Source organism: Ostrea edulis, chromosome 1 (genome assembly GCF_947568905.1).
Source record: "Ostrea edulis chromosome 1, xbOstEdul1.1, whole genome shotgun sequence".
Classification (NCBI taxonomy): Eukaryota; Metazoa; Mollusca; class Bivalvia; order Ostreida; family Ostreidae; genus Ostrea; species Ostrea edulis.
The window spans coordinates 26,691,135-26,704,863 of record NC_079164.1 but is presented as its reverse complement, the minus strand read 5'-3'; the positions used below and the strand labels follow the sequence as shown (position 1 = coordinate 26,704,863).

The 13,729-nt window shown below is 35.3% G+C and overlaps 1 protein-coding gene across 1 annotated transcript; it reads left to right on the top strand.

The window, feature by feature from the left end:
* Positions 1–1,591: 1,591 nt before the first annotated feature.
* LOC125663841 (cytosolic iron-sulfur assembly component 2B-like) lies at positions 1,592–10,976 on the top strand. The gene is made up of 5 exons (XM_048896241.2): positions 1,592–1,747; positions 8,295–8,374; positions 8,524–8,649; positions 9,968–10,013; positions 10,428–10,976. The coding sequence occupies exons 1-5, from the start codon at positions 1,627–1,629 to the stop codon at positions 10,523–10,525; spliced, it is 471 nt and encodes a 156-aa protein (XP_048752198.1). The 5' UTR covers positions 1,592–1,626; the 3' UTR covers positions 10,526–10,976.
* Positions 10,977–13,729: the final 2,753 nt, after the last annotated feature.

Below are 13,729 nucleotides of genomic sequence, written 5' to 3'. Positions count from 1 at the left end.
GGAAACTTAGTCTGTTTTTAATAAAGATGAATGTCTTTACAATGTGAAGGATATATAAATATGCACTGAAAGAATATACACACTGATGGAATACACTAAGTATATCATTGTAAAAGAAAACAAAAAAGCAATACTATATATTATATTAGGTAATTGTAGTTATTAGGGACCCCTAAAAATGTTAATCGAATAATCTCGCACTAATTGCTATAGGGACACCTAAAAATGTTAATCCATTAATCTCGTTCTAATTGTGAAAAATGTTTTTGAAATAATATCATTTAGGTATACATGCAGGTTTCCACCCGACATTATGAGTACAAGAGTTCTCACTTTAAATAGAAACTTACTCCCACACAAAGTTCAGGGGGTATGAATCACTTCCTGTTCCATCTTTGCTAACCAAGGGTGTTTTGGTCCACTTTGCTAGCATTGAGATGCTAGAGGATTCGATAATGCTATTTATTATATAGCTTATAAATAGTTTAATATAAAATCTGCGTAAAATCTAGAGAATGTTAGCGTTCAATATCTTGAGAATTTATTGAACGCTAACTTTGCATTGCGTAAATTGTATGTGCCCGAAACATTCCGAGTATGAGCGTTCAATATTGACGTTACCGTAACGACGTAAACAAGCCAAAATGTCAAACGACGGTCCTCCGAATCTGACGGAGCCGGTATTTGATATTTACTTAAGCAAAATGTTTTACTGTACATAAATTATGATGTCCCCATTTATAAAATCAGTTTGCTTCATGCATTAATGACGGGTTAAATATTTAACAGTTAAGAAATGCATGCTGGTATTGCACACTGCCAATATTGATGAATTCTCGTCTATTTTGGAGTAGTTTGAGTGAAAAGGGATATAATTTAACAACTAAATACTTTAGCTATATAATAGAAAAAAAGGTTATTGAACTTATATAGGTGAATATTGGCACTCGTTGGCTGTCAAAATGCACTCGCAAGCTTGTGCATTTTGACAGCCAACTCGTGCCAATATTCACCTATATAAGTTTAATAACCCTATAATATCAATCATTGACCTCATTAATGGTTATTTGATATGAAAGAATCAAAAACATTTATAATGAAGTTTAACCATAGAATGTACCCTGTTCTACCATCAGTATCCCTGACCCAGGGGCCATAAATTTCACAAGTTTGATAGAGGCCTCTCTGCTGATCATTCGATCTTTAATGTCATTGACAATTACACAGTTTAATTGTCCTGTTGTCTGCATATTAATACATGTTTATTATTAAATCTGTACTGATATTAAATTTTTTACATTTATAAATAATTTTAAAATCAATAAAACTAATAGGTAATAATAAACAAAAACACACAGCAGCAACCCACCCCATATATAGTGCATCAATAAGGAGTTAATTCCCTTGAAATGCATCTTGTTGCATGCCATCAATAAGATCATGATTCGTCCTCCTTATTATTATTTTGATATGCTTATCTCTTTAACATTTTTATAGCATTATTATTTTTGTTAATGATGTTTTTTTTTTTTTGTTTTTTTTTAGCTGCAATAAAATCCGAATAAAATCTATTCGTCATTATGGGTTCAATGTTTAGTTTAATGTTTCATTTTCCGGTGTAGAGAAATGGCTGGGAAACTTGACAATGCCAACCCTGTGGTTTATGAACAAAGTAGGGAGAGACAGGTCTTACCTGAGGAAGAAGACGATGATATTACCGATAAGATAGACGACAGAGAAGTATTTGGTAAGCTAGGAATATCGTGAAATATCGTTTACAAATTCAGTAAATGACTTACTTGTTTGCCTGACTGACAATATTGAATATTGTGATGAAGTTCTTATGGATTTTGTGCAGGCAATAGAGAAAATGATAAATCGTAGAATAAATAAAAGAAATTTGATTATAGAGGGCGAAGCCCTTTCACGGCCCGAAGGGCCGTGAGAGCGGAGCTCTCCCTATAGGTAACACGTATATACATGTTTAAAAGGAAAATATAGGAAAATAATGAAAAATTAAACCATACCTATGGAACTTGAAAAGTTTGGTACCAATGGCGTCGATTCGAATATTAGCGCATGGACATGTATTCCTCCATTTTGAATCTTGTCTACCCTAGTTCACGTCGTTCTGAGATGTTACATAAAATCCGTAAAAGCGTGTAAATCTTATTTTCTTAATCATATATAATCACTCCACGATTAACGCCATGTTTTTTGTTGTGGTTCAAACGCTATGTTTGTAAATTTGCTAAATAACGACGCTGAATGACGTCACAATTTACTGTTTACATCAATTGCGTTATATTTCCCGCGTTCAATATATAGGCGGATCAAATGTCCAAAATTGGGATGTTTTGATACAGCTCCGTTCGCGTGCTAACTTCAGGTTGTTTTTGTCCTGTTTTGGATATAGATACTAATGCCAAAACTTTTTTGCTTCGCCCTCAAACACGGTCACGCCGTAAAACATATTATAATATGTTTTATGGCATGACCGTGTTTGAGGGCGAAGCAAAAAAGTATTGGCATTACGCCGTATTAGTATCTATATCCAAAACGAGACAAAAACAACCCGAAGTTAGCACGAGAACAGAGCTGTATCAAAGCATCCTGATTTTGCCCATTTGATCCGCCTATATATTGAACGCGGGAAATATAACGCAATTGATGTAAACATTAAATTGTGACGTCATTCAGCGTCATTATTTAGCAAATTTACAAACTTACGAGACATGGCGTTAATTGAGGAATGATTATATCTGATTATTTACATGCTTTTACGGATTTTATGTAACATCGCAGAACGATGTGAACTAGGGTAGATGAGATTCAAAATGGAGAAGTACATGTCCACGTGCTAATATTCGAATCGACGCCATAGGGACCAAAATTTACAAGTTCCATAGGCATGGTTTAATTTTTCATTTCCTTTTAAACATGTATATACGTGTTGCCGATAGAGAGAGCTCCGCTCTCACGACCCTTCTGGCCGTGAGAGGGCTTCGCCCTCTATTACCAGTCCCATTTTCAGCCTGAGTTAATATATTTTGTTATAGAGGGTGAAGGGCCATTAATCAGTTAATCTCAGCGAGATTCGCCAAGGCTGGATATTTGGCATATTTGGACTGACACCTCTTCCAAATCTCAGACCAGTGTCACACAAAGTGAATTGGGAAATCTTGCCTGAACTTCGACCGCTTGTTGCGATCAAAATGAGTTAAACTGAATTTCTTGCCCGCTTCAACTTTTCGCATTAGACATCCTATTAACCTTTACAAGGTGTAAATCCCACAGTAAATAAAGTTGTTTATTTTCGAAGCTGTTACAAATGGCCTTCATTTCATATTTACCTTCTCAACACTGAAGAGTCCCGATATACTATTTCATGACAGTTTGTACTACGATTGGAAATACAGAACTTACTGATTGACAATTACTAAATGTACAAAGCATTTAAGCCTAAAAATTAAAAACAATACAGTCTATGCGAAAGTTTTTTTGACAACACAGGACATTCGGTCCTGTGTAATCAATGAACACACCGGACCGAACCAAATTTTGTCAGACCGAAAAACCTAATGTATAAAAGTGAAACACGTGAAAATGCAAAACCAAGGAAATCTTATTTATTATACCAGTAATACTATACCAGGGATCCTTCCCGCATAATACTTTAGACGGTCCATGCGGTTTTAATCATATTCATTTACGTATTTGGATTTGTGTGATAGTTTTTACTTATAACAAACATTTAAATGACTCCGCGTCAAAATAGTAAAGCTCAAAACCGGACTGTGAGACATCGGACATACCGGTCTGGTGTAAAAAATGACGCATCGGACCTTAGGCACTGCACATCGGTCAGGTCCGACGGTCCGATGTCTTTCGCATAGACTGACAATAAAAAGAAAACTCTGTAAGATTTAATCAATGTATTTAAAGGCGTCGTAAACTATCGGAACTCTTCAGTGTTGAGAAGGTAAATATGAAATGGTGGCCGTTTGCAAAGACTTTGAGAATAGCCAACTTTATTTACTGTGGGATTTACACCTTATAAAGGTAAGAAATGCATGTTTTATTGTGATAGGGAGTTAATAGGAAGTTTAAGCGGACAAGAAATTCAGTTTAACTTATTTTAATCGCATCAAGCGGCCGAAGTTCAGGCAAGATTTCCCGAATCACTTTGTGTGACACTGGTCTGAGATTTTGAAGAGGCATCAGTCCAAATATCCAACCTCGACGAATCTCGCTGAGATTAAAGGGCCATGAGAATGGAGCTCTCTATATAGGTAACACGTATATACATGGTATAGAAAATTAATGAAAAAATTAAACCATACCTATGGAACTTGAAAATTGTACCATGTCTCCGATGTTTGTAAATTTGCTAAACACTGACACTGAATATGACGTCACAATGCATTGTTTACATCAACTGCGTTATGTTTCCTGCGTTCAATAAATAGGCAGACCTAATGTCTAAAGTTAGGATGCTTTGATAGAGCTCTGTCCTCACACTTTAGGTACTATAAATTTCGGGATATTATTATACCCCCCGAACGAAGTTCAGGGGGGGGTATATAGGAATCACTGTCCGTCCGTCTGTCTGTCTGTGCAGATTCGTGTCTGGACCATAACTTCTTTGTTCTTTGACTTAGGCATACCATATTTGGCACACAGGTGGATCACCATGAGACGATATGTCGAGTACCTTCATGACCTCTATATGACCTTGACCTCAAGGTTAAAATTAAAGGTTTTTAGCTCACCCGAGCTGAAAGCTCATTTGAGCTCTTCTGATCACCTGTAGTCCAGCGTCCATCTGTCCGTCCGTCCGTCTGTAAACTTTTAACATTTTTGACTTCTCAAAAACCACTGGGCCAATTTCAACCAAAGTTGGCACAAAGTATCCTTAGGTAAAGAGAATTCTAAATTGTTAAAATAAAGGGCCAGGCCACCTTCAAAGGAGAGATAGTCAAGAAAAGGTAAAAATAGAGTAGGGTCATTTAAAATCTTTTTCTGAAGAATCACTCAACCAGAAGAGCTGAAATTTACAGGAAAGCTTCCTGACATAGTGCAGATTTTAAATTGTTCAACTCATGGCCCCCGGGGGTTTGATGGGACCACAATAGGGGATCAAAGTTTTACATACAAATATATAGAATATATAGAAATATATAGAAAGAAATCTTTAAAAATCTTCTTCTCAAGAACCACTGAGCCAGAAAAGCTGATATTTACAAGAAAGCTTCCTAACATTGTGCAGATTCAAGTTTGTTCAAGTTTGTTCATATCTTGGCCCCCGGGGGTAAGATGGAGCCACAAGGGAGATCAAAGTTTTACATACAAATATATAGGAAAAATCTTTAAAAAAGAACCTCTTAACCAGAAAAGCTGATATTTACATGAAAGCTTTTTGACATAGTGCAGATTCAAGTTTGTTCAAATCATGGCACCGGCGGTAGGATGGGGCCACAATAGGGGATCAAAGTTTTACATACAAATATATAGGGAAAATCTTTAAAAATCTTCTTCTCAAGAACCACTGAGGCAGAAATGGTGATATTTACTTGAAAGCTTTCTGACATAGTGTAGATTCAAGTTTGTTCAAATCATGACTTCTTTGTTCTTTGACATAGGCATACCATATTTGACACATGAGTGTATCACCATGAGATGATGTCTCGGGTACCTTCATGACCTCTATATGACCTTGAACCTTGACCTCAAGGTCAAAATTGATTATAGGGTTTTGACATAGTCATACCATAAGACATGGGTGTATCACCATGAGACTATGTGTCATGTACATTCATGACCTCTTTATGACCTTGACCTTTGATCTCAATGTCAAAATTATAGGTTTATACCATGTATTTGTGTTCGGACTATATCTTCCATTTTCTTCTACAAAGGCATACCATATTTTTACACTCAGGAAAGAGGTAATTTATACCTATTAACAACGCTCTTTGGGAGATTGGGGTAAGCGGGGGTATTCTTAGTGAGCATTGCTCACAGTACCTCTTGTTTTGTCCTGTTATGCCTGTAGATTCTAATCCCAATTACTTTTTGCTTCGTCCTCAAAAATGGTCACGCCATATGACATTATTAACTATTGCATTGTCTTCAAAGTTATTAGTAAAATTCTTTGTCAATATTGCCAGGTTTATTATAATATGTCTAACGGCGTGATCGTTTTTGAGGGCGAAGCAAAAAATATTGGCATCTATATCCATAACAGGAACAAAAAATATCCCGAAGTTAGCAATAAACGTGTGAGGACAGCATCCTCCAAACTTTTGATTAATAGATATTTGATCCACCTATTCATTCATTGAACGCAGGAAACATAACGCAATTGATGTAAACAGTACATTGTGATGTCATATTCAGCGTCAGTGTTTAGCAAATCCACAAAGTAGGAGATGTGAGGGAAATAAATCTTGAGGATGTAGAAATGAAAGACGATTATGCAGATATGAATAAGAAATGGAGAACTTCCATCTCTTTACACCCAGGTACTGAGCACCAATAGTGACTTCGGTCATCATCGTTCTTCCTCTATTTAGGAATACATACATGTAGCTCTTTACGGACTGTCTGCTAGTGAAACACCATTTTCAATTTTGTATGGATGTCAACTTTGCCGTACACTATCACATGACCACAGTATAAAATGTCAATTTTGATCGGTTGTTCTGGCACATCCCGAAAGTTCCATATTAAGTTCATGTTACAGGGGTCTCAACAGTCTCATTTAAATCAGCATTTCACAAATTCCAAGTCCTTTAACGATCCAATTTACAAACTCAATTAACCTGTGACTGTCGTTTGGTTGAATGCTGTCTGACATGTTTCATACATTGTTAGACCATTCTTTACATACTAATTATACCCCCCGCAACAAGTTGTGGGGGGGGGGGGGTATACTGGAATCAGGTTGTCCGTCTGTCTGTCCGTCCGTCCGTCCGTCCGTCTGTAGACGCAATGGTTTCCAGACTCTAAAGCATTATCCTTTCCACCTACCGTCACCATATCATATATATGGACTACCCATGGGATGAAGATGTTCCCTATCGATTTTGGGGTCAAAAGGTCAAAGGTCAAGCGCACTGGATATCGAAGTAACAATATTGTTTCCGGGCTCTAAAGCGTTATCCTTTCCACCTACAGTCACCATATCATACATATGGACTACCCATGGGATGAAGATGTTCCCTATCGATTTTGGGGTCAAAAGGTCAAAGGTCAAGCGCACTGGATATCGAAGTAGCAATATGGTTTCCGGGCTCTAAAGCGTTATCCTTTCCACCTACAATCACCATATCATACATATGGACTACCCATGGGATGAAGATGTTCCCTATTGATTTTGGGGTCAAAAGGTCAAAGGTCACGCGCACTGGATATCGAAGTAGCAATATGGTTTCCGGGCTCTAAAGCGTTATCCTTTCCACCTACAGTCACCATATCTTACATATGGTCTACCCATGGGATGAAGATGTTCCCTATTGATTTTGGGGTCAAAAGGTCAAAGGTCACGCGCACTGGACATCGAAGTAGCAATATGGTTCGGTTTGTCATGCCATTTGTTTTTTACACTCAGAAAAGAGGTAGTTTATACCTATTACCAACACCCTTTGGGAGATTGGGGTAATCGGGGGGTATTCTTAGTGAGCATTGCTCACAGTACCTCTTGTTTTGACTATGGATTACTCCATTTATGTAATGAAGATCTAGGGTTCACGGTGGGTGTGATCGGTCAACAAGGGATGCTTACTTCTCCTAGGAACCTGATCCCACCTCTATTGTGTCTAGGGATATATGTTTTCCCTACTCTTAATTTTGTATACTTTAAAGGATTTATGAGATTGATTTTTTTTGTCTTCACTTTTCATGTCGACCTCTTCCCCAGAAATGATTTGAATTTTTTTCCAGTAAACCATTTTTATTGGTAGCATTGATTTTTCTATACCCAATTTTGGTCGGAATACAGATCCCTTCCCCTCTCAAAAGCTACTGATTTTTCAAAATTGAAGTTGCCTTTTTTCCCCTAATTTGTGTTGTTGTTTTTGTTAGATTTGATTTTTCATGTTACAAAAAAGTCAAAATCAGTATGTATGTATATATTTGAGGATGGGTAAGAGAGTCCTGTTTTCAAGCATTTACAGATGTGATGAATTATTGACAAATGAAAGATCAGTCAATTTTATCATAACATGCTACATGATTTTTCTCTCTGTTTCTAATACATGTACCACGTTTGTGTATGAATCATTTTATTCTAGATATGCTAAGATGCATCAATGATCCGGAACACCCTTTAACCTTAGAGGAGCTTAATGTACTGGAAAGTGCTTTAGTAAAAGTAAGATATTAAAATTGATCTACGACGTGTAAACTTAATCACATTAAGATGAGTAACGAGTATATGCATCTTTCCAAGTTTCATAAATTGCTCTTCTGTAGCGGAACGACTTTTGAATAGTTCCGTAAAACAAAAGATTTTTTTTTTAGGTAGATGATGAGAACAGCTACGTCAGCGTAACCTTCACTCCCACAATCCCTCACTGCAGTATGGCGACATTAATAGGGCTTTCTATAAGGGTCAAACTTCTACGATCCCTGCCACCTCGCTTCAAGGTATAACAAAATAAATCATAGCGAGAAAGCATCAAAGTTTACATGTTATTCAATTCAAAGAAAACTGGATCAATTTGAGTTGGAAGTATAAATATTTGTAAATGTTTACATTTTCAATGATTTTGCCTTTGATATCTTTTATTACCAATTGTCATGACAGCCCTTTCTTCATGAATGCGATTTAGTAATGCTCATATGAATCTTGATAAATATAAGTTCATCTATTTTAATGGCTAGGCATTCTGACTGAAGTGAAAGTAGAATGTAAATATGAAAAATAAAGTTCAGCTTTGAAAATACTTGAAGATATGAACTGCAGTGCTCAGTTCAGGCTGGCATACTTTTTATGAAGCGCTAACATGCTTATGAAGTACATGTATGCCAACATGAAGTGCTGCAGTTCATACCCTCATTTATTATGCCCCCGAGATCGAAGATCAGGGGGCATGTTTTTGTCCTGTCTGTCATTCTGTAATTCTGTCTGAAACTTTAACCTTGCTAATAACTTTTGAACTGTAAGTGCTAGAGCTTTGATATTTCACATGAGTATTCCTTGTGACAAGACCTTTATGTGGGTATCAACATTTTTGACCCTGTGACCTTGGAGTTTGACCTACTTTTTGAAAACTTTAACCTTTCTAATAATTTTTGAACAGTAAGTGATAGAGCTTTGGTATTTCACATGAGTATTCCTTGTTACAAGACCTTTCCGTTGGTACTAAACCTTTTAACCTTGATATTTGACTAACTTTAAAAAAGATGATATTGGTCATAACTTTTAAATGGTAAATGTTAGAGCTTTCATATAGTACTTGAGCATTTAATTCTTGTAACAAGATTTTTCTACTGGTACCAAGATATTTGTCCTTGTGACCTTGGCCATCTTCAGAATTTGCCATTATCGGGGGCATTTGTGTTTCACAAACACATCTTGTTTTCAAAAATGATATTCATATCTTAATTGTGAAGAAGTATGAAAGTTTAGAATTGTGGAGAAAATATTGGTCAGACTTGAACCTGATTTATTCCTCTTCCAGTCTGAACATGACATATGATAAGTATTCTATGGAGATGTTTAAGTTTTCAATTACAGACTTATTTACAAAGTTAATATTTTCAAAAAGTAAAAGCATCATACAGTAAAACATGGTTACATGGAACTTGGTTAATATAATGAATTTAAACTTACAGTGAAGGGATTTTCATTCCTTGTAGTTTTAATACATATTATGAACTTTTTGGATATAAGGCTGTATGTTTAGAACTTTTGAGAATGAGTCCAACGTCTTATGTAAGTGGACTTTTTCCTGTTTTATAGGTCGATGTGTCCATAACTCCTGGAACCCATGCTTCTGAAGTTGCAGGTATTTTATGTAGAGGATTTATTTTATGTGGAGGAATTTTTGTGTGGTGTTGCAATGGTGTCTGGCTTAAATTTCAAAACACCATTCATCTGAATGAAAACATTCCATCCAATCATAGAAACAGAAAGAAATTTCAGGAGTATAAATTATGTATTGAATTAGAGGCATCCCAATATATTCATGTATGTGTACAGTAAAGCACAGTTATAGCAAACCTCCAGGATCCACAAAAAACGGTTCATTATAACTAAACTTTTATCCAATACAAATTTTGTAATTTTTCTCTTATAGGAGAATAAATATAATTTCACTATAAGCTTGTATTTGTTATAAGCATGTTCGCTATAAGTGTGTTTTACTGTACTTCAATTTTTAATATGATGTTTACTCTTAAGAATTTCTTTGTTTTTGTAGTAAACAAACAGCTAGCAGACAAAGAGAGGGTTGCTGCTGCTTTAGAGAATTCTCACCTGATTGAGGTTGTTAACCAGTGCCTTGTAACCAGGAAGTGATGTCACAGACATAAAAATGTTTCTATCCCAGAAAATGGTGTTCCTTGCATATCTCATTATGTACAGTCCATGCATTTCTCATTATGCAGTAAAGAAGAAACAGACATCACTTTAATGTGTGTTTACTCTGTTTTAAAATTCGTCTCGGGCAGATTTATGTGGAAATGAGGTTTTGACAGTTTTACTACAGTTCTGAATCACAGCAATAACGTTTTTAAAACAAGGCATTGTGTCAGAATACATATGATGATGTCTGAGAACTATAAAATAGAAAATGCATTATATTTTAACAGAACATCTTGTGCGATTGTTAATTGATGTTTAAGAATATTAATACATAATTGTTTTGAACTGAAGTTCTTAATGACAGACTATTTAACTATGTTCATGTACACACATTTGTAAACCATGCAATTGCTATCAATGAATAAAAAATGTAAAAAGAAAGCTACATGAAGGAGCTTACATCTGTGCATGTGTGTGTGAGTGCATGCATGCGTTTACATGTGGACTATATAATATTGCATAAAAACTACAGGTTAATTCATAGACTGGCAAGAGTCGATCAAAGCAAGCTATCTGTAGATTATATTTCACCTGCCCCATTAGAGTTATGAAACTGTGAATTGTTGTTACGGGGGATATGATGGCTACCAGCATGAAATGAAATTTAACTGATGCACATAAATTTTCCTACAATGCTGGTGACTATTATCTCCCCAATGATAATTAATATCAAAATCACATTACATTGCTTATATTTATATCAATTGAACTCGCTGTAGAATATGGTGTTAGGTCTACAATATTCACATTTACAGCCATGATACTTAAAGGGGGAATACTAACTGGAACAGCTCAAATGATTCTTTGATTGGCAGAAAAATCAGAAGCTCATATCTTTTAGGTTTCTTATAATAATGCACTGAAAAATATATTTTTTTAAATTCATATTCAGCTTTAATTGTAGTTTGTAATTATAGCTTAAGGGTAGCTGGACAGAGGTGTAAAAACATTACTTGTCAATGAATTTTCCCCATAGTAAATTTAGGGGACCATCAATAAAATATGCCCAAATCAAATGAGGTAAAAGAAAATTATGGGCATGGAAGAGTTACCTCCCCTGAAAATCACTAAATTGCGTCATAATTCTGTTAAACTTTCTCTGAAATGAGTTTGTCTAATTTAGGGAGCATTGTTATGAATGCTGGTAATAATTGTATTACTTTTGTCACTTTTTGAGTAGTAATGTCAATATTTCAAGGAAAGTTTTGCATGTTGTATTGAAAATTACAGACATTGCAAGGTCATAGAAATCTATCATGGTTTTGTAAATGACATTTTTGATATACAAAATATGTCGCACATACTTAATATGATGAAATTTTGGGTGTAAACTTAATGCTGCCATTCTCTATAAATCTATGAAATGTACTGGCCATATTAAAAACCCGTTTCAGGATTAGTCTAATACTTGGAGATGAAAGATGCAATATTTTATCAGACCAAGTTAACATATACATGTCTGTGTTATGGAATTTTTAGAATTTAATTTTCTTGCTAGAAAAAGTCTAACAGTGTCACATCTCTTTGGTTATAGATGTGGAAAGTTCATTCTAATTCATTATGTAACACCAGGGTTTTAAAACTACAAGGATTCACTGTAAGCATGAATTCATTATAAGTGTGTTTGCTGTAACCATGTTTTACTGTAAGCATGCATGAATTCATTATACCACCACGAGTCATGGATGATATTCCTTCCAAATCATGCTGCCAGTTCCATAAGCTTAAATTTACAAACAAAGGAATAGATGCCGTCAACATAAGCAACATTCTTAAAGTTTGTCATGAAAGAGTTCAGTCGTGTATTCCAACTTCTTTCAAGTTCAAGTCTACACCCAGTATTTCCTACAAATATACTTCTACTATTGCATCCAAACTTTTTAATTAATAACAAACTTTGCAGTGACTAGATATAGACCATCTTATACTTAATCCACCAACGTGTTGTTGTTCTTCATCTTCTTTCAACTATAGTCCAGCTGGACATGTCATTACTGGTGTTGATATATAGTCCAGCTGGACATGTCATTACTGATGATGTTGATATAGTCCAGCTGGACATGTCATTACTGGTGATGTTGATATAGTCCAGCTGGACATGTCATTACTGATGATGTTGATATAGTCCAGCTGGACATGTCATTACTGATGATGTTGATATAGTCCAGCTGGACATGTCATTACTGGTGATGTTGATATAGTTGAAAATGAGGACCTCAAATCACTTATTCTAAAAGGTCCTAGATACAGAGAGCCTTGGTCTTTCAATTGGCGAAAGAACTTCATCTCAATTATGAATTCTGTCGAAGATTACGCCAGACGATAGGCTAAATATGAAAAAGAGCTTAATACATTGTCAGAATGGATTAAAAGTATAAAAATATCAAAATCCATAGACATATTAAAACAAAAGTACATACCATATATCCTTCTGTGTTTAGTAAACCAGAAGTGATCAAAGAATCAGATAGCTTACATGAGGAATATGTTTTGGTTCCAGCTAACAAAACTTGTAACAGCATTGTCTTTGTATAAGGCTCATTAATTATTACAATTGTATTTTAAACGAACTTGGCATTGATACCACTTTTGGCAATCACACTTATACTCCTACTGCCCCTTCAAAAGATGAAATTCTTCAAAACCATGCTTCAGTTTTAAACTCATTTAATATCCCAGTCAATGGGTCGAAAGAATATGAATTACTGTACCTATACTGGATTCCTAAACTACATTAAAACCCTTACAAAAATACATTGCTGGATCCAGTAAGTACTCTACCAAGCCCCTATCTTTGCTCCTCACGAAAATATCAACAGCTGTGAAGGAGAAACTTCAAACTTGCTGTGTGACTACATATGCCAGAAGTGGTGTAAATCAAATGTGGATTTTAAAAAATTCCAAAGAACTTTTAATAAACTTGAAATCGCAAAACTTTTCTCAAATTAACAACATCAAAACTTATGACTTTTCAACACTTTACACAACCATTCCTCATGATAAATTAAAGACTAGACTATTTGAAAATAGAAAATGCAAATATTCATATCCAGTGATCAGTCATCCAAAAAATTACTTTGTTAAACACCACTCTGATTCTACGCACAAGTACTCTGAAGCTGAAGTTAAAAATATGCT

What these genes read in the sequence shown, in the direction of transcription:
- LOC125663841 (XM_048896241.2), top strand. Translation starts at nt 1,627, where the DNA reads ATGGCTGGGAAACTTGACAATGCCAACCCTGTGGTTTATGAACAAAGT. An exon ending in AGACGACAGAGAAGTATTTG is followed by an intron (nt 1,748 to 8,294) that starts GTAAGCTAGGAA and finishes ATTTTATTCTAG; the next exon opens with ATATGCTAAGATGCATCAAT. An exon ending in TGGAAAGTGCTTTAGTAAAA is followed by an intron (nt 8,375 to 8,523) that starts GTAAGATATTAA and finishes TTTTTTTTTTAG; the next exon opens with GTAGATGATGAGAACAGCTA.